Here is a 19,240-nt window from a genome sequence, read left to right on the forward strand (position 1 = left end):
AGTTTGTTTTTTTTATTGTCCCGTTGGCCTAAGGCAAGGTTGTATGTTAAGCCTTATATTGTTTTAGTTGTTTGTTAACGAAATTGCATCAGCAGTTGAAATCAGTGGTTTTCATGGAATTCAGTTTTTGCCTGATTTATTAGAGTTGTTCATTCTTCTGTTCGCGGATGATATTGTACTGCTATCTAACACTGCGATTGGTATGCAAAATCAAATTAATAGTCTGAATAATGCATGTAAAACACTCTTCTTGAATGTAAATACTGACAAGACTAAAGTGATGGTTTTTCGAAAAGGTGGCTCTTTGGGAAGATATGAAAAGTGGAATCTCGATGGAAATGCTCTAGAAGTAGTGAATGAATATAATTATCTAGGGTTTGTTTTTACGACAAAAATGAGTATAAACAAAGGTGTTGGGATTTTAGCAGCAAAAGGCAAACATGCATGCATTGACTGTATAAAATATATAACGAAGCTGAATGATATTTCCAAAGGATGTTTTTTCAAAATATTTGATGCTCAGGTACATCCCATTCTTTTGTACGCTTCTGAGATGTGGGGTCTTAACAGACTTGATAATATTGAGAAGGTTCATTCCTTTGCATGTAAACGTTTTTTGAACATACCACTCAGAGTACCAAACAAGTTTGCATACGGCGTTATCCACTGTATATGAATAGTGCAACAAGGTGTATCAAGTACTGCTTAAGGTTGCTGAATATGAAGGTGCACCGATTACCCAGACAGGCATATTTGATGTTGTTTAACCTAGACGAAAGGGGAAAAAAATGCTGGGTGTCTTTAGTAAAAAATACTTTATTTAGACTTGGGTTTGGTCATGTCTGGCTGCAACAAGGCGTTGGTTGTGAGCAAACTTTTTTGTCATTATTTAAGCAAAGAATGAAAGATATATTTATGCAGGAGAACATTCAAATCTAAATCAAATTACGCATGTATTTGTTGTAATGTGGTCGAAGATGAAAACGATTCTATAAAAAATTGTGTCCTTTACAATAACCTCAGTGCGGCAAAAACATCTGAACTCTGAAGGTCAATCGTATGTTCACTTGCTGAAGAATGGTTCTGTTTACAGTATTCGTAAATTCTGCGTTTATATATTTAATGCCCTGAAGATACGACAGGAATTCTGTGACAACAATGATGAAAGTTAGAATTAATTTACTATGCACAAGAAGCACTTTTGTTCTACAGGTTAAATTAGTACGTATTTTACATTTTGTTGTCGCTGCGTGAACACCATGTTGTGTACTTTTGACCTCTTTCTAGGGGCCAGAGGCCTGGAGATTACAGTTTTGTTCATGTTCTTGTTCTTTTCATGTACACACACTTTCGTACACATGGAAACTTTATCAGTTTGCAGATGGGCGTCTTCACCATTCTGCCACCTTCCTCTCTCTCTCTGTCTCTCTCTCCCTCTGACGCACACACACACACATGACCTTGACGATACGTCTCCACAACGCTGCACACACAACCAGACACAACTCTCTCTCCACGCGCGGTTACCACCCCTATCTGTGTTGTACCGAAACAGCAGGAAGAGGGAGGAGCACGCACGCCTTGCAGTTTCACGTCACACAGCCAGAAAAGCGTTGCACCAGAGCACTGAAAGCAAAACGGCTGGAACTGTTAACACCCAACAGCGTGCAGACTTTTTACCCATTGAGCGTTTCTGCAGAAACCCCACCATGGAGTGGACTGTTGTGTCCTGTGTTGTGTTTGCCATCTTCCTCAGCATTAAAGCCGACCCAGTGGTCAGTTCACCACAAGAGGACAGATCCCTGACTCCTGATCCTGCTGCTCTCTACGTCAGTGGTCAAACAGTCCGAGAGGGAGCACAGCTGATGCTGCAATGCTACGTGAAGCATGGGGATACTTTCGTCAAGGAACGAGCGAACAGCAACCTGAGAGAACAGCTCAAAGAGGGGGACAAACTCCTAAAGGAACAGATTGAAGAGAGCTTGAAACACGTGAAGGAAGAATGGAGAGAAGGGGATGACAGAGTGAAGGAACTGCTGGATGAATACAAAGCCTGGATGAAAGAGAAACTGACCAGAGAACGAAGTCATCTGGAGAAAGAGCTGGCAGTAGAAGAGACAAAGAGGGACGAAGAGATAACAGAGCTGAAGAAAGCCTTTGAGAAACTGCGTGACAACGTCTGGCAATGGACACAACCGTGAGTACATTGATGTTCTCTCTGTCTGTCTCTATCTCTGTCTCTCTCTCCGTCTCTGTCTCTCTCTGTCTCTGTCTCTTTCTCATGCATTCATAAGTGCTTACATAGTCATGCACTTGGATGTTCACAGTTTTTGAGTCATTAACAATGCCTTTAAGATTTTCGATTAAACAACCCCCCCCCCCCCCCCCCCCCCGCGCGCCCCCACCTCCCCCCAAAGAACAAAAAAACAAAAACAAAACAAAACAAAAACAGAAAAAAAAAACATATTAGGGGAAAAGCTCTGGACACACTTAATCATCACCTTTAACCAGGTGGCTAGAGTATAGTACTACACAGGTCAGTGGTTACCTCTCCGCAGTGTTTGTGAGTGAGGGGTGCAGAGTTTACTGACTGAGGTCAGCATGTTGTATAGCCCCCTAGCCCTGTTCACACAGAAAATCAGCACACATGTTGTATAGCCCCCTAGCCCTGTTCACACAGAAAATCAGCACACATGTTGTATAGCCCCCTAGCCCTGTTCACACAGAAAATCAGCACACATGTTGTATAGCCCCCTAGCCCTGTTCACACAGAAAATCGACACACATACTGTATAGCCCCCCAGCCCACTTCACACAGAAAATCGACACACATGTTGTATAGCCCCCTAGCCCTGTTCACACAGAAAATCGACACACATGTTGTATAGCCCCCCAGCCCTCTTCACACAGAAAATCGACACACATGTTGTATAGCCCCATAGCCCTGTTCACACAGAAAATCAGCACACATGTTGTATAGCCCCCTAGCCCTGTTCACACAGAAAATCAGCACACATGTTGTATAGCCCCCTAGCCCTGTTCACACAGAAAATCGACACACATGTTGTATAGCCCCCTAGCCCTGTTCACACAGAAAATCAGCACACATGTTGTATAGCCCCCTAGCCCTGTTCACACAGAAAATCGACACACATGTTGTATAGCCCCCTAGCCCTGTTCACACAGAAAATCAGCACACATGTTGTATAGCCCCCTAGCCCTGTTCACACAGAAAATCAGCACACATGTTGTATAGCCCCCCAGCCCACCTCACACAGAAAATCGACACACATGTTGTATAGCCCCCTAGCCCTCTTCACACAGAAAATCGACACACATGTTGTATAGCCCCCTAGCCCTCTTCACACAGACTTCAGACACCTACACTAAAGATCCAGCAACACAGATCTTGGTGACTAGCTATGTAAAGATAAACACATCACTTTGTAAAGCCCTGAACACGGAATGTGGCTGCCTACCCAGTGAGGTCCATCAGTATCAGCCATTCACGTAAAGGACCACTCGTAGACACAGGTGTGCACGGGAGTCACACCACTGCACACATCCAGAAGACGAACAGATGGGAGTGATAGCCGAGTGGTTACTGCGTCAGTCTTCTATCAGATCTGTCCATGGGTCCATGGTTCGAACCTTAGCAGGGTCTAGTGCATCAGACGTGGACTTCAAACTTTGAAATATTTTTCTTGTTTATGTTAGAAGCATAGGATCGGTCTGCTTGCGTAAAGGTTCTGTATTTCGTATTCATATTTTGATCGGTCCGGGAAACACGATCATTGCCACCATCATACACAGCTCTAGAGAATGAAGTACTATGTCTGTGTCTGTGTATCTGTGTTACCGCTCGTGCGTGTGATTCTTGATTGAGTCCTATGAGCTGCACGAACCAAGAATGAAGACAGGAAAGAACACAGGGACATGTTGCGACGTAAGAACTCTCACTGGACAGGAACTGCGCCATGATGGAAGACTTGAAGCAGCAGATGGCTGACTTCCAAGCGGAACTGAACAGCACCCAGCAACAGCTACACACTACCAAGCAACAGCTACAGGCTACCAAGGAGAAGCTGCAGACTACCCGGCACCAGCTACAGACTACCCAGGAGCAGATTGGCTCCCTGAAGGCCAGTGATATTGGTGAGTAGGTACTGTAGTAAACTTTAAGGCAAGAAAACAAAAAGGGTGGGTGGGGGTGAGGGTCTTGACTTGAAGCTTGAGCGAGACCTATCTGTCTGTCTGTCTGTCTGTCTATCTATCTATCTATCTATCTGTCTGTCTGTCTGTCTATATATTTATTCATCGATCCATCCATCTGTCTTTCTCTCTATCGATTTTCTGTGCATCTGTCTATGTATATGTGTGTATAAGGTTATGTCTTTCCATCTATCTATCTATCCATCTATCTATCTATCTTTCTGTCTTTCTCTCTGTCTATCGATATTCTGCAATATACACATTATATATAGTCAAACTCATTAACAGAGAGCGGGGTTTGAAATTGCTTTTTTCATGTTATAATTACAGCTAAGGATGCAAGACTCAACTCCACAGAGTCTGCCATTCTGACTAATCAGGAAAAGCTACAGACTACTCAGGACCAGCTACAGACTATGCAGGGTCAGGTTGGATCCCTGAAGGCCAGTGACATTGGTGAGTAAGTACTGTAGAAGACGTGATAAAAAGAAAGAAAAAGGTGGGTGGGGTGACGGTCTGGACTTAATGTTACCATGATTCAAAAACCTCCTTGTCAGATACATTCAAAGAGAATTTTGATAATTTCGTACATGAAAGAAAGTTTATGTATCTACATATTTATCTATCTGCCTGTGCATCTTTCTGTGTATCAGTTTGTGTATAAGGATCTATCTATCTATCTATCTATCTATCTATCTATCTGTCTGTCTGTCTGTCTGTCTGTCTGACTGTCTGTCTGCCTGTCTGTCTGTCTGTCTATATATTTATTCATCGATCCATCTATCTGTCTTTCTCTCTCTCTATCGATATTCTGTGCATCTGTCTATGTATATATGTGTATAAGGATATGTCTATCTATCTATCTATCAATATTCTACAATATACACATTGTATATAGTCAAACTCATTAATAGAGAGCAGGGTTTAAAATTGCCTTTTTCATGTTATAATTATAGCTAAGGATGCAAGACTCAACTCTATGGAGTCTGCCATTCTGACTAATCAGGACCAGCTACAGACTACCCAGGAGCAGATCGGCTCCCTGAAGGCCAGCGATGTTGGTGAGTAGGTACTGTAGTAAAATTTAAGGCAACAAAACAAAAAGGGTGGGTGGGGGTGAGGATTTTGACTTGAAGTTGCCATAATTCAAAAACCATCTTCTCATCAGGCAATGTCAGGAACTTTCGAAACTGGTTTTTACACTATTTTACATTAAAGAAAAATTCTGTCTGTATATCAGTTTATGTACTGAACTGTCAGTCTACCTACCTATCTACCTACTGACATTCTACAACATACACATTAAACATTACAAAATCGTTGGCAGAGAATTGATTTATAAATTGCCTTTTCATGTTATAATTACAGCTAAGGATGCAAGACTTAACTCCACAGAGTCTGCCATTCTGACTAATCAGGAAAAGCTACAGACTACTCAGGACCAGCTACAGACTACTCAGGACCAGCTACAGACTATACAGGGTCAGGTTGGATCCCTGAAGGCCAGTGACATTGGTGAGTACTGTAGAAGACGTGATAAAAAGAAAGAAAATGGTGGGTGGGGGGAGGGTCTTGATTTAAAGTTGCCATGATTCAAAAACCTCAAAAACCTTGTCAGATACATTCAAAGAGGATTTTGACAATTTCGTACATGAAAGAAAGTTTATGTATCTACATATTTATATATCTAACTGTGCATCTTTCTATGTATCAGTTTGTGTATAATGATTTATCTATCTATCTATCTTTCTATCTATCTATCTGTCTGTCTGTCTGTCTGTCTGTCTGTCTGTCTGTCTATCTGCCTGTCTGTCTGTCTATATATTTATTCATTGATCCATCCATCTGTCTTTCTCTCTATCAATATTCTGTGCATGTGTTCATGTATATGTATGTATAAGGATATGTCTGTCCATCTATCTATCTATCTATCTTTCTCTCTGTCTATCGATATTCTACAATATACACATTATATATATTCCAACTCATTTATAGAGAGTGGCGTTTTTAATTTGCCTTTTTCATGTTATAATTACAGCTAAGGATGCAAGACTCAACTCCACAGAATCTGCCATTCTGACTAATCAGGACCAGCTACAGACTACTCAGAACCAGCTACAGACTACTCAGAACAAGCTACAGACTATTCAGGGTCAGGTTGGATCCCTGAAGGCCAGTGACATTGGTGAGTACTGTAGAAGACGCGATAAAAAAGAAAGAAAAAGGTTGGTGGGGGGAGGGTCTGGACTTAATGTTGCCATGATTCAAAAACCTCCTTGTCAGATACATTCAAAGAGAATTTTGATAATTTCGTACATGAAAGAAAGTTTAAATATCTACATATTTATCTATCTGCCTGTGCATCTTTCTATGTATCAGTTTGTGTATAAGGATTTATCTGTATATCTATCTATCTGTCTGTCTGTCTGCCTGTCTGTCTGTCTGTCTATATATTTATTCATTGATCCATCCATCCATCTGTCTGTCTCTCTCTCTCTCTCTCTCTCGATATTCTGTGCATCTGTTCATGTATATGTATGTATAAGGATATGTCTGTCCATCTATCTATCTATCTATCTATCTGTCTGTCTTTCTCTCTGTCTATCGATATTCTACAATATACACATTATATATAGTCAAAATCATTAACAGAGAGCGGGGTTTGAAATTGCTTTTTTCATGTTATAATTACAGCTAAGGATGCAAGACTCAACTCCACGGAGTCTGCCATTCTGACTAATCAGGAAAAGCTACAGACTACTCAAAACCAGCTACAGACTACTCAGGACCAGCTACAGACTATTCAGGGTCAGGTTGGATCCCTGAAGGCCAGTGACATTGGTAAGTAAGTACTGTAGAAGACGTGATAAAAAGAAAGAAAAAGGTGGGTGGGGTGACGGTCTGGACTTAATGTTACCATGATTCAAAAACCTCCTTGTCAGATACATTCAAAGAGAATTTTTGATAATTTCGTACATGAAAGAAAGTTTATGTATCTACATATTTATATATCTACCTGTGCAGCTTTCTATGTATCAGTTTGTGTATAAGGATTTATCTATCTATCTATCTATCTATCTATCTATCTATCTGTCTGTCTGTCTGTCTGTCTGTCTGTCTGTCTGCCTGTCTGTTTGTCTGTCTATATATTTATTCATTGATCCATCCATCTGTCTTTCTCTCTCTCTCTCTATCGATATTCTGTGCATCTGTTCATGTATATGTATGTATAAGGATATGTCTGTCCATCTATCTATCTATCTATCTGTCTATCTTTCTCTCTGTCTATCGATATTCTACAATATACACATTATATATAGTCAAACTCATTAATAGAGAATGTGGTTTTTAATTTGCCTTTTTCATGTTATAATTACAGCTAAGGATGCAAGACTCAACTCCACGGAGTCTGCCATTCTGACTAATCAGGAAAAGCTACAGACTACTCAGGACCAGCTACAGACTACTCAGGACCAGCTACAGACTATTCAGGGTCAGGTTGGATCCCTGAAGGCCAGTGACATTGGTAAGTACTGTAGAAGGCGTGATAAAAACAAAGAAAAAGGTGGGTGGGGGGAGGGTCTGGAATTAAAGTTGCCATGATTCAAAAACCTCCTTGTCAGATACATTCAAAGAGAATTTTTGATAATTTCGTACATGAAAGAAAGTTTATGTATCTACATATTTATATATCTACCTGTGCAGCTTTCTATGTATCATTTTGTGTATAAGGATCTATCTATCTATCTATCTATCTATCTAAGTATCCATATCTATCCAGCGACATTCTAACATATAATTCCAGCTAAAGCAACCAGACTACACTCCATGCAGTCAGGCCTTGAGACTATCCGGGACCAAATGCAGACTACACAGGAGAAACTAGAGACTTCCCAGCACCAGCTACAGACTACTCAGGACCAGCTACAGACTACCCAGAACCAGCTACAGACTACCCAGAACCAGCTGAAGACTACCCGGAATAAGATCGGCTCCCTGAAGGCCAGTGATGCTGGTGAGTTGGTACTGTGGAAGACGTGAACAGAATGGGGGTTATGGGGGGAGAGAGGAGGGGGGGAATGGGGGGATGCAAATGATAAAAGCCTTCTTGAATTAAGACAGTGAAACACTTTTCAAACAAAACGTATTTCAGAACAGCTTACACAAACAAAATATGCGTTATAAAACAGAAGCTGATGGAATAGGGTTTGAACGCACCTTTTCCTTTAGGAATTCCAGATAACCAGAAGCAGCCATCTTGTACACAACACACCATCTTTAAGCCGGAAATACAGAAAACTGTTGTACACAATGAGAATGAATGGAGTGGGATATTCTCTGCTTAATGCTGAGATAGCCAAACACCTTTTGGGTGATTGCAGGTTCCTTGTTCATCAGATGGGGGCATGGACAGTGTCCGAGCAACACGTCCCTCGTGTACTCTGGTGAGTTGTGCTTGTACTTTGACCACCAGGCCCCGTTCTCTCTTTTTTCTTCCCCCTCACTCCTACCCCCCCCCCCTCCCCCCGCCCGCATCCCCCCGAGCCCTCCCCCCCTTCTCTCTCTCTTCACAAACCCGAGGTTCTCTCTCTCTTTCTCTCTCTCATCCACACACGCAAATGCACACACACACACACACACACACACACACACACACACACACACACACAAACAGAGTGTGAGATGAAGGCGGTAAACGTTATAGCTAAACGACTGATGACCCAGTGACAGGGAGGGATGGAGGAGAGAGAGAGAGAGAGAACAGAGAGAGACAGAGACAGAGACAGAGAGACAGAGGAGGCAAAAAAAACAGAGGCAGAGAGAAAGAGCGGAGGGGAGGGGGGGGGCTGAGGGGGGGTGAGAGAGAGACAAAAACAAAGATTGATAAGGACGAGAGACAGAAACAGAAAGACAGAGGAACAGAGAGAGAGACAGAGACTGATAGATACAGAGACAGAATGTATGTGTGAATGAAAGTGATAACGAAAGCATGAGTAAGTTTCATTGGTGACTGAGAGTGATGGAACTAGTGATCTGTTTCCGTTGCCACTTCACCGTCTGCTCACAGTGACAAAGAGGAACGGGACAGTGCCGTCAGTGCAGCTGATGTGATGTTGGTTACAGGAGTGGCTGGGGGAACATGGTATGATCACACCGGGGGTGGCTCCAACTACCTGTGTCTGGTGATGACGCCTGAGATGGACCATTCAACTCGTCCAGAAGTCGTCACCCCTCTGCACGGTGCAGAGTATGAGGACATCGAAGGATATGATGACCAGGACGTCGTGTGCTCCGTCTGCCGAGCTTCTCAGGCCACAACCCTCATGATCCCCGCCACCAGAACCTGTCCATCTGGGTGGACCACCCAGTACAGGGGTTTTATCATGGCTGGGTGGTGGAAAAGCGAAGGAAGAACGGAATTCGTGTGTGTGGATGAGGACAGAAAATACCGTTACGGTGGAAGGGCAAACTATAATGGGGTTTCGTTTTATCACGTGACTTCTAAGTGTGGTAGTCTCCCCTGCCCACCCTACGCGGCCGATAAAGTGATGACATGTGTTGTCTGCTCTGTGTAGCTTGGTGACAGGACATGTCATGGATATTCCACTTCAAGATTTTTTTTTTCTGTACTGATTCTTTTGGGAATATGGTAACCTCTCTCTTTCTCTCTCCCTCTCTCTGTCTTTGACCTTCACTTCATGCATGAATGATCACTACAGACAGTAAACCAATATTATTATTGTAAATAAATGACGGCATAGTCAAGTTTTTACATACTCCTTCATTTGGGGGCCTTGGCCTATAATGAATAAACCATTCAGTCTGTCACTCTCTTTCTGTGTCTTTGTTTCTGTCTGTCTGTCTGTCCGTCTATCACACACACACACACATACACACACATACACACACAGTCTGTCTGTCTGTCTGTCTCTCTGTCCCTCTCTTTCTCCGTTTCTCAAATCCAGTTTGGTTTACTCAGGCGCCACACTGTGGAACTCACTCCCAGCAACAGTAAAACAACACCGCTGCCCTACTACCTTAAAAAAAAAAATTACCTTTCCCACCTGATGACAGTGTAATGTCCACTTTGTTCATACCGATTGACTATTGGTGTGTACGGTTGGCCAGGTCCCCCCACTCCCCCACCTGCATCATATTATATTGTGCCCCCTTTTTATGGGTGTGAATTGAAGTATTATTTCATAATATTTCATTCGTTTGTAATGCATGTTACTTCTGTTTCTTCTTCGGTTCTTTCATTTCTTTCCGTTAAATGTAGTTATATATTCATGCAGTAGTTGCCAGTTGCTCCGTTATCAATTTGATGTATTGATGTATGTGTACCGATAAGCGCATAGTCCTTATACATACATTTTGCCCGAACTGTCTTCGCTCTATCTACGTTTGGAAGCATTCTCAAAGTGGAATAGTGAATGAGCCAGCAATGTGACGCAAACGTAAGCTCAGTAACATACGTCTTCTTCACTAGCTGCTTCATGAAACACCGTCCCTGACATGCAACAGTTTTTTTTTTTTTTTTATAATACAGCTATTAAATTATTGCGTTTTTCGTATGGGGAATAATGTAGGCACCCACTACCATGCCTGTTCTTCTTAAAAGAAAACGGTTCTACATCAGTGCTGCCTACTACAGTGTTTCTAAGTGACTGGACTGTATTACTGTGGTTTTTGTCTAGAAATGTTTGCAGCATGTACAGACTGATAATGGCAGAACAAATAAAGAAAATTAATAGCACGAAACAAAATTCTAAAATTTACTTTCCTCTTATAGTTGTTTCTGTGATCGCCATCTCAGATACTGACCAGTAGTCACTTGAGGTATCTCTTGTTTACTCTACAGCTGGATTTGAGAAAATTCCTCCCTCCCTCCCGGCACTGTTTCATATCCATATGCTTCTACCCCAACAAGAGAGGCAATGTCTTCAAAACTCACTTGTGATACGCATTAATCATGAGAAAAAAACCCAAAGAGATTAAAAGAAAACGTCAAAGATGTTATCTATATTAAATATTAATGAAATATTGATAAGCTGGTGAGGGAGGAGGGTGGGGGTTTGGGGGGGGGGGCGAGGGAGGGGGCCGGGGGAGTTAAGGTATGCTAGTTTCAGTTTCAGTAGCTCAAGGAGGCGTCACTGCGTTCGGACAAAACCATATACGCTACACCACATCTGCCAAGCCAAGCAGATGCCTGACCATCAGCGTAACCCAACGCGCTTAGTCAGGCCTTGAAAAAAACCACAAAAAAAAAACACACAAAAAAACAACAACAACAACGGGGGAATAAATAATAGATAAGCTTGCATAAATAAATAAATAATAAATATAATATAGAAAAAGGTAGTAGTAATAATATTAGTAATACTAATAAAATGATAATAATAAAACATAAATAAATAAGACAACAATGGTGATAAATAAGCGAATAAATGTAAAAACATGAAGACACACATTCACACATACACCCACACATGCATAAGAGAAATGCACCAAACATGCAGTTTCACAGATATGAAAGCACAGTCAAATACATATAAACGTACATGAGCTCCAACACACACACACACACACACACACACACACAATACCTTGCACCTCCTCTGCCCCCCTCCTCCACACACTCATTTCTAGTCTGAGTATCGCAGCTAGGTATGCTAGCGTGATCGAACCATGCATTTTCAGTTCGGAAGCAAGGAGAGTTACTCAGAGCGCTAGGGTGCTTCTGATGTTTTGTGGCCAACATTAATATTTAGAATATAAAAATAAATTCAGCGCAATGTATCATTTATTGTATTCGTGGTGATAACACCTTTTAAATCATGTTGTTTTTTGGTGTGTTAAAAAAAAACCCAACTTTTTTCTTTATAATATATCAATTATTAAAGAAATTCTTTTAATTCGGTGGTAATAGAGACGTTGCCATCGCCTCAGGCACACCACAACATGTAGCTGTTTTCTCCAGATCTGCATAAACCAGTCCACAACAGGCTGACCTTAACTGAAATGGTACATTCAATTTTCATTTCATCTACATTCTAGTTAATTCATTATCCACTTTAGAATGTTCATACGCGGTAAACACCTCCATTGTGTATTTAGTGTCACTGTATGTGTCCCGTCTATAATTTATATTTCTTTTCTTTTAATGACAAACGAGAAAAACGCTGCCGTGCTGTCTTCTAACAAATATACTTTCCGGCAACTGGGAATGGCCGGATTATGATTTCTTTTGTTATCTGGAGCCACAACGAAATAGACCATTAATGATCCGAAAATACGGCTTAATCCGGAAGACAAAGTATTTCTACAGAAAATGAATTTGTGAAAGTTTACCACGGACACACACATGCTTTGGATCCATTGTCCTGTATTCTGTGCCGTGTATTTTACCACGGACACACATGCTTTGGATCCATTGTCCTGTATACTGTGCTGTGTATCTGGTGCCCTGTATCTTGTGCCGTGTATCTGGTGCCTTGTATCCTGTGTTGTGTATCTGGTGCCGTGTATCCTGTATCTGATGCCCTGTATTCTGTGCTTTATATCTGATGCCCTGTATCCTGTGCTGTGTATCTGGTGCCCTGTATCCTGTACCTTATATCTGGTGCCATGTATCTTGTGCTGTGAATCATGTGCCCTGTATCCTGTGCCGTGTATCTGGTGCCCTGTATCCTATACCTTATATCTGGTGCCATGTATCTTGTGCTGTGTATCTGGTGCCATGTATCTTGTGCTGTGAATCTGGTGCCCTGTATCCTGTGCTGTGTATCTGGTGCCCTGTATCCTGTACCTTATATCTGGTGCCATGTATTTTGTGCTGTGTATCTGGTGCCATGTATCTTGTGCTGTGAATCTGGTGCCCTGTATCCTGTGCTGTGTATCTGGTGCCATGTATCCTGTACCTTATATCTGGTGCCATGTATCTTGTGCTGTGTATCTGGTGCCATGTATCTTGTGCTGTGTATCTGGTGCCATGTATCCTGTACCTTATATCTGGTACCATGTATCCTGTGCTGTGTATCTGGTGCCCTGTATCCTGTACCTTGTGTCTGGTGCCATGTATCTTGTGCTGTGTATCTGGTGCCCTGTATCCTTTGATCTGTATCCTGTACCTTGTGTCTGGTGCCATGTATCTTGTGCCTTGTATCTGGTGCCCTGTATCCTTTGATCTGTATCCTGTACCTTGTGTCTGGTGCCATGTATCTTGTGCTGTGTATCTGGTACCCTGTATCCTTTGATCTGTATCCTGTACCTTGTGTCTGGTGCCATGTATCTTGTGCTGTGTATCTGGTACCCTGTATCCTTTGATCTGTATCCTATACCTTGTGTCTGGTGCCCTGTATCCTTTGATCTGTATCCTGTACCTTGTGTCTGGTGCCATGTATCCTGTGCTGTGTATCTGGTGCCCTGTATCCTGTACCTTGTGTCTGGTGCCCTGTATCCTTTGATCTGTATCCTATACCTTGTGTCGGATGCCCTGTATCCTTTGATCTGTATCCTGTACCTTGTGTCTGGTGCCCTGTATCCTGTGCCTTGTGTCTGGTGCCCTGTATCCTGTACCTTGTGTCTGGTGCCCTGTATCCTGTGCTGTGTATCTGGTGCCCTGTACCTTATATCTGGTGCCCTGTATCCTGTGCCCCGAGCCGTTCGTCCCCCCCCCCCCCCCCCCCCCCGAGCCCCAAACCGTTCGTCAAGACTCCATCAATGCGAACATTGTGTGGACAGTTTGAGTGTGTGGGTGGATTTATTTATTTTTGTTGTTGTGTCTTTTCATTGAAGTATATTGACTTCTTTATATATGCGTTGAATATGTTTAATAAATATATATTGAACATATATGCATTTTGAAGTTTTTATTGCTGTAGTCATTGTATAGGTGTTAATACTGGGTTAGGTGAGGGGGTTGGGGGGTCTCTTTTGTAGAGTTGTGGCATTCCCCTTCTAATGGCTGAAGACTAGGCAGGAAAAAGGCATCAGCTTTGCTTTATCTGTAACCATTTGGAATAAACTCTCTCTCTCTCTCTTTCTCTCTCTGTGAGAACTTCAGGTACAGTGGTTCCAGCAGTTTGCAGACAGATTACGAAATGAGTATTGGTGACTTTTATCATCCCCTCTTTCTTCTTCTTTCTGCGTGTGCGATATCTTTCCTTCAGTTCTTTCTGTTCTTCACCATTAATACTTTTTTTGTTTCTCCTCCCCCTTGAGATTTCTACGTTAAGTTGTTCTTTCTTAGTTATGCACACTCCCTTAAGGTACCCTTTCTTTTCACAGCCTTGAAACACAAATGAGCAAGTTAAAGCGATCAATTAGTCAATTTGAGACAAAAATACAAGGCACAAGTTCAGGCGATTAACCCTTTCACCGCCAGTCAATTCAGAGTACAAAATTCCGTTGTGGTATAAACACAGAAAAGATAGTGGCTAAGAATAGCTGTGGATTCCCCCTGCGATGTATAGAAAATATGGCCTATCCTACCACTGAACATTAAGAGCAGTAGGCTCATGGATAACAGACCAATGAATGGTCACCTATCAGTGCTATGGGTCCTCTACCACGCTTGTGCATAAATGCGAGCTTGGCGGTGAAAGGGTTAAGAGTAAAATATTCCTGCTGTTCGATATCTCTCTCCCTCTGCCTTATTTAATGCCAATAAATAGGAAGACAGCTGGCGGTGTTTTCCCGTGGCATGAGTCCTTCGTGATCTGACTGTGCATTCAAAGAGTCTGCAGAACGAGGAACTCGTGCCTCGACCTGTGCCATCTGTTCTCGGAAACTGAAACTGGTTCATCTATTGAATTACGTTCTCCTACGGGAGATAAGCCTCAATGTTTCCCGTTATGGTAAAGTCGGTTTTTGATGTTCATATCGGCTGTGGTTTTTAGTTGTTGTTGTTCAGTTTCAGCGTGATGTCTCGAACAATGGATAGTTATTTGATTTTGTTCTTGTGATTTCCGGTTACTTAGAGTTTATTTCACGGCTTAAATTTCGCCGAAATCCATCCAACAAACCAAACCATGTATATAAAATTCAGTGCAGTATACTTGTCCATTTACTGAAACATACGCACAAGCAATGCCAATACCGTACATATATATAGGGTCTATGTATCTTCAGGTATGGACATTTTTTTTTTCTACACAATGTGCACTTACCGATTACACACGCATGCTTAGATTTATGCAGTGCACACACACACACACACGCACGCACACACGGATAACTGTGTCCATTCGCTATGCAGTAGCGCAGATGTGTCTGGCATACAGTGCTGCAATCGCACAAACCTTTTATTGCAAATTCTGGATCCGTTCTGAGATTCATTTTCAATTATTTCTTTTCTGTTGTGGGATGGTCACTCCTACTATGTAGGCTTCACCAACGCTCGTAAAGGCTTTTGGGCAACTTTGAGCTGGCTGCTGGAACAAGGGGGGCGACTCGCTGAACAAAGACGTGTCCAGACGGGAGTTGTCCTGGGTATCCATGTCATCAGATAACTTTTGAGGAACGGAAAAGTCCGAGTTGTGGGGGCAGAACCCGTTGTCCAGATTGACAGTGGGTTTGTCCATACCGGATACGGAACGAGGACGGCTACTTCTGTCCTTCTGAGATTGGTAAGTGCGAGTTGTGGTTCGAAAGTGGGTTTGTTCACATGAGATAGAGAGCGAGAATAACTACTTTGTGTTCTTTTTCTTTTCTGGGACAGAAACACTCTTTCGTCATGAAGTAGAGAATTTGTTGCTGAGATTTACAATGGGCTTGTCGGATGGTGAGGGCTTAGGGCTAGTTCCGCCGTTTGTAACTGTCTTTGAGACTTGCTGCGCGTCTTTTGAGGGTGATAACGTTTTCTCATTCTGACCCACAATCGTGGAGTCTGTAGACGAAGATTTGTCTTTAGGGTTTTGAGAGGATTGTGGAGGAGAAAGTCTGCAAGAATCTGGCAGTTTTTGTTCCTCACAGTCTGGCCTGGTGTGCTCCGTGATGTCTTGGTTCATATCTGTCTGTCCACTCATTAGTTTGATAAGAGGACTCAAATCATCTGTCTCTATCAAAAAGCTTGTCGAGTCATTACGTCCTGCGATGATTAAAGACTGTTCATTTGTTGGGTGCTCCTTTTTTGGGTGCTCCGTGTCAACACCTTTACTTGGTAATACAGGACATTCATCCTCTGTGTTTTCTGACTTGGAGGGGGTGACATTATCAACCAATTCTTTCTCTTCTGCTTGATCTAGATCGGGATCTGAACGACGAAACTTCAATAGCACATCACTAGGCTGAATATTACAGACTTCCTGAAAAGAACCCTGGCGTGAACTCCGTTGAGTATGGGCGGACGTGATCTGCAATCTGTGAGGATCTGTGGTCATTATGGCGGCACTGGGATCGCGGCGGAAGGTGGATTCTTTGGGGGTTCTGGATAACCTTCGGATAATCGTGGAAAAATGTTTCTCTATGGGAGTCATCATGACAGATACATTACTTTTTGAAAGTTCACTCTCTGAAACAGCAGTGTTATCGCTCTTCCGTTTGAAGCTGGTGTTGATAGCTCCGTTCACCAGGCTGCTGGAGCTGCAGTTGAAGACCAGTATCCATTTGGACAAACCCAAACACACAGCTAGTGGAGAGGACAGGTCGGGTGGAGGGTCAAGTTCCACCCACATCAAGAACACGTGGTAGGGAATGTACAGATGGATGCAGATGGTGTTGACGATCAGGCTTGTTCTCAGCTTCCTGGACTTCTTTAACAGCTGGGTTTTCTTTTTCTCTGAGGAGTAGATCCCAGCTTTCATTCTTAGGCCTTTCAGCTGCACAGAAAAGTGGAAAAAAAAACTGTGTGAACTGGATAAATATGCATATTCACGACAAGATGCTTCCTTTGTGTTGTCGGAGTCAAACTAAAATGACCACTTTATTCCATTATCAAAAAGCACTTAAACATATCACACTTGGTTTTATATAAACACACGAAAAAAAACCCACAAACAAACAAAAAACAAAACAAAACAACCGAAAACAAAACCAAACCATTGCTCGCACTGTTGTTAAGTTTTAAGTGACATCATCAAAGCAAAATATATACATTCTGATGTTTCATTACATAAAATGTACACATTTTTATATTTCATTATGTTGTGAACACGAGGATAATGATAAATTATTATAACATTAACAATCTAACCAGTATGACAACCCACTGACAGTCAGTCCGAAAGTCAGAATGCATACATATGACATAAAGATGTTCAGTTTCATTTACATCATGTTGATATTAAAAGCAAAATACATAAAAGGCTCACCAACAACAGCAATGATAGTAATACATACACACAATCACACATACATACCACCACAACCACTAACAACAACCATCATCACGACAGTCATCATTATGATAAGTAAAAAGGTGAACTAATCGAGGCAAATAGAGAAAGAGGACGAAGAAATGGAACAGACACACAGTGATGAAGGATTAGAACAATTTCAGTCATTGCACCACCAGTGCTAAGAAGTGTTTCATTAATATTTTAATTTGCTGAGTCCATGGACAACAGCAGTGGTTTGGTTTTCTACATTTTGGCGTCCCGGAGTATGAGGGAGTTCTAACGAGCACCTAAACCGATGCTTTTATTTGCAATAATTTACCTATTTTGCAAGAACACTGTTCTTTACCTTTCTTTAAAAAATATTCTTTTTTTTTCCCTTTCTTGTATGGATCCATGTTTCGTTTTGAAACGAAATGATGAGGTCTGAGGTTATCCTACGCATGTGAGAACTAGACCTAATAAAAAGAAAAATCCGCTTTGAAGAAGGATGGCCTCCACCTGGGCGACTTGCCCAGGACACATCGCAAAAAAAAAAAAAAAAAAAAAAAAAAAAGGATTACAGAGACCATACCTGATCGTTTGCAGCCCAGGTAAAGTTAACAATGACCACGCCATCCGTCGACCTCCAATGGGGCGAGCGTGAAAAAAAAAAGAAAGTAACTCTGGGGGTAAATCACAGACGATTTCGCTAACTGGAATGTAAGAACACTCGGGCAGGTTGGAAAACTGATAGAACTGACCCATCAAATGGACAGATTTACCTGACACGTTCTTGGTCTCTGTGCAGCTACGTGGTAAAAGAATGGAGAAGAGAGGTACAGACAGAAGAGAGGCGTGACCTACAGGCCCACTTTAGTGGAGATGAGGACAAACGTGTGCATGGCGTGGCGAGTTTGATCAGCAAGAACAAAAAGAACACAGTACTGGATGCCCACACATCTGATTATGACAATGGCCAGATTATAGAGTTCTACATTTAGCTTCAAACGGTTAACAAGTTTGACAACAACACTCTAGGTAAGCATAAAGCATCCGGACGATGGACATGGCATTTCTCAAACAGTCAGCATCACAGCCAGATAGATAATATTGTGAAGAACCGGAACAGGTCTGGCATCAATAAAGTTAAAGACGGTCTTTGCGTCCTCACAATTTCAAGCAAATAATGACGGAAACAGCAACGGAGGTCATATGGATGAGCTGATGGAATTTCCAAGCCATGGATCACAAGCAGTATCTTGGGGATATGCGACACTAGAAGGAGCCTAACACCTTAAAAGAAAACTGAGAAAGGAAAGAAATACAGAGCTGTAAACAAAAGAATCAGTCAAGAAAGAATAATGCTGAGGAAAGCTGGATTGAACAAGATTGTGAAGACGCTGAGAAAAAAACCTGACAACGACAAAAAAAAGCTTTCAAGATCGTAAAACAGAAACAAAATAGTCAGCACCATTCAGGATAAAGACGACAACTGTTTCACACATCTAAAAGACACAATAAAAAGGACTGACTTCTGCTCTGAACTCTACAGCAAAGAGAGCAAAGAAGACCCAAGTGTGCTAACAATCCAAGAATCATCAAAAGAGGACGATTTTCCAATACTCCATGAGTAGATTGTAGCAGCAGTGAAGCTGCTAGAATATGGCTCGGCTGCAGGCATTATCAACATCCCTGCAGGTATCTTGAAA

At 42.0% G+C, this 19,240-nt stretch overlaps 1 protein-coding gene across 3 annotated transcripts; it reads left to right on the top strand.

Annotated features, from left to right (window-relative positions):
• Window positions 1-1,610: 1,610 nt before the first annotated feature.
• On the top strand, window positions 1,611-9,801 carry LOC143289768 (uncharacterized). 3 transcript variants are annotated; one of them, XM_076598879.1, is made up of 11 exons: window positions 1,611-2,197; window positions 3,968-4,155; window positions 4,543-4,668; window positions 5,169-5,273; window positions 5,581-5,727; window positions 6,251-6,397; window positions 6,907-7,053; window positions 7,592-7,738; window positions 8,018-8,227; window positions 8,595-8,657; window positions 9,337-9,801. In XM_076598879.1, exons 1-11 carry the CDS (start codon window positions 1,710-1,712, stop codon window positions 9,786-9,788), a joined length of 2,220 nt encoding a protein of 739 aa, XP_076454994.1. In that variant the 5' UTR covers window positions 1,611-1,709; the 3' UTR covers window positions 9,789-9,801. The 3 variants fall into 3 exon arrangements, with proteins under 3 accessions (XP_076454994.1, XP_076454995.1, XP_076454996.1); XM_076598881.1 differs by having other exon boundaries at window positions 2,087-2,197; window positions 3,887-4,155; XM_076598880.1 differs by lacking the exon at window positions 5,581-5,727.
• The last annotated feature ends 9,439 nt before the right edge of the window (window positions 9,802-19,240 follow it).

This window comes from Babylonia areolata, chromosome 14, assembly GCF_041734735.1.
Source record: "Babylonia areolata isolate BAREFJ2019XMU chromosome 14, ASM4173473v1, whole genome shotgun sequence".
Lineage (NCBI taxonomy): Eukaryota > Metazoa > Mollusca > Gastropoda > Neogastropoda > Buccinidae > Babylonia > Babylonia areolata.

Excerpts from the sequence above, each read along its gene's own strand:
- LOC143289768 (XM_076598879.1), top strand. The coding sequence starts at position 1,710 with ATGGAGTGGACTGTTGTGTCCTGTGTTGTGTTTGCCATCTTCCTCAGC. Across the intron at positions 4,156-4,542 it reads CCTGAAGGCCAGTGATATTG|CTAAGGATGCAAGACTCAAC; the intron begins GTGAGTAGGTAC and ends TTATAATTACAG. Across the intron at positions 6,398-6,906 it reads CCTGAAGGCCAGTGACATTG|CTAAGGATGCAAGACTCAAC; the intron begins GTGAGTACTGTA and ends TTATAATTACAG.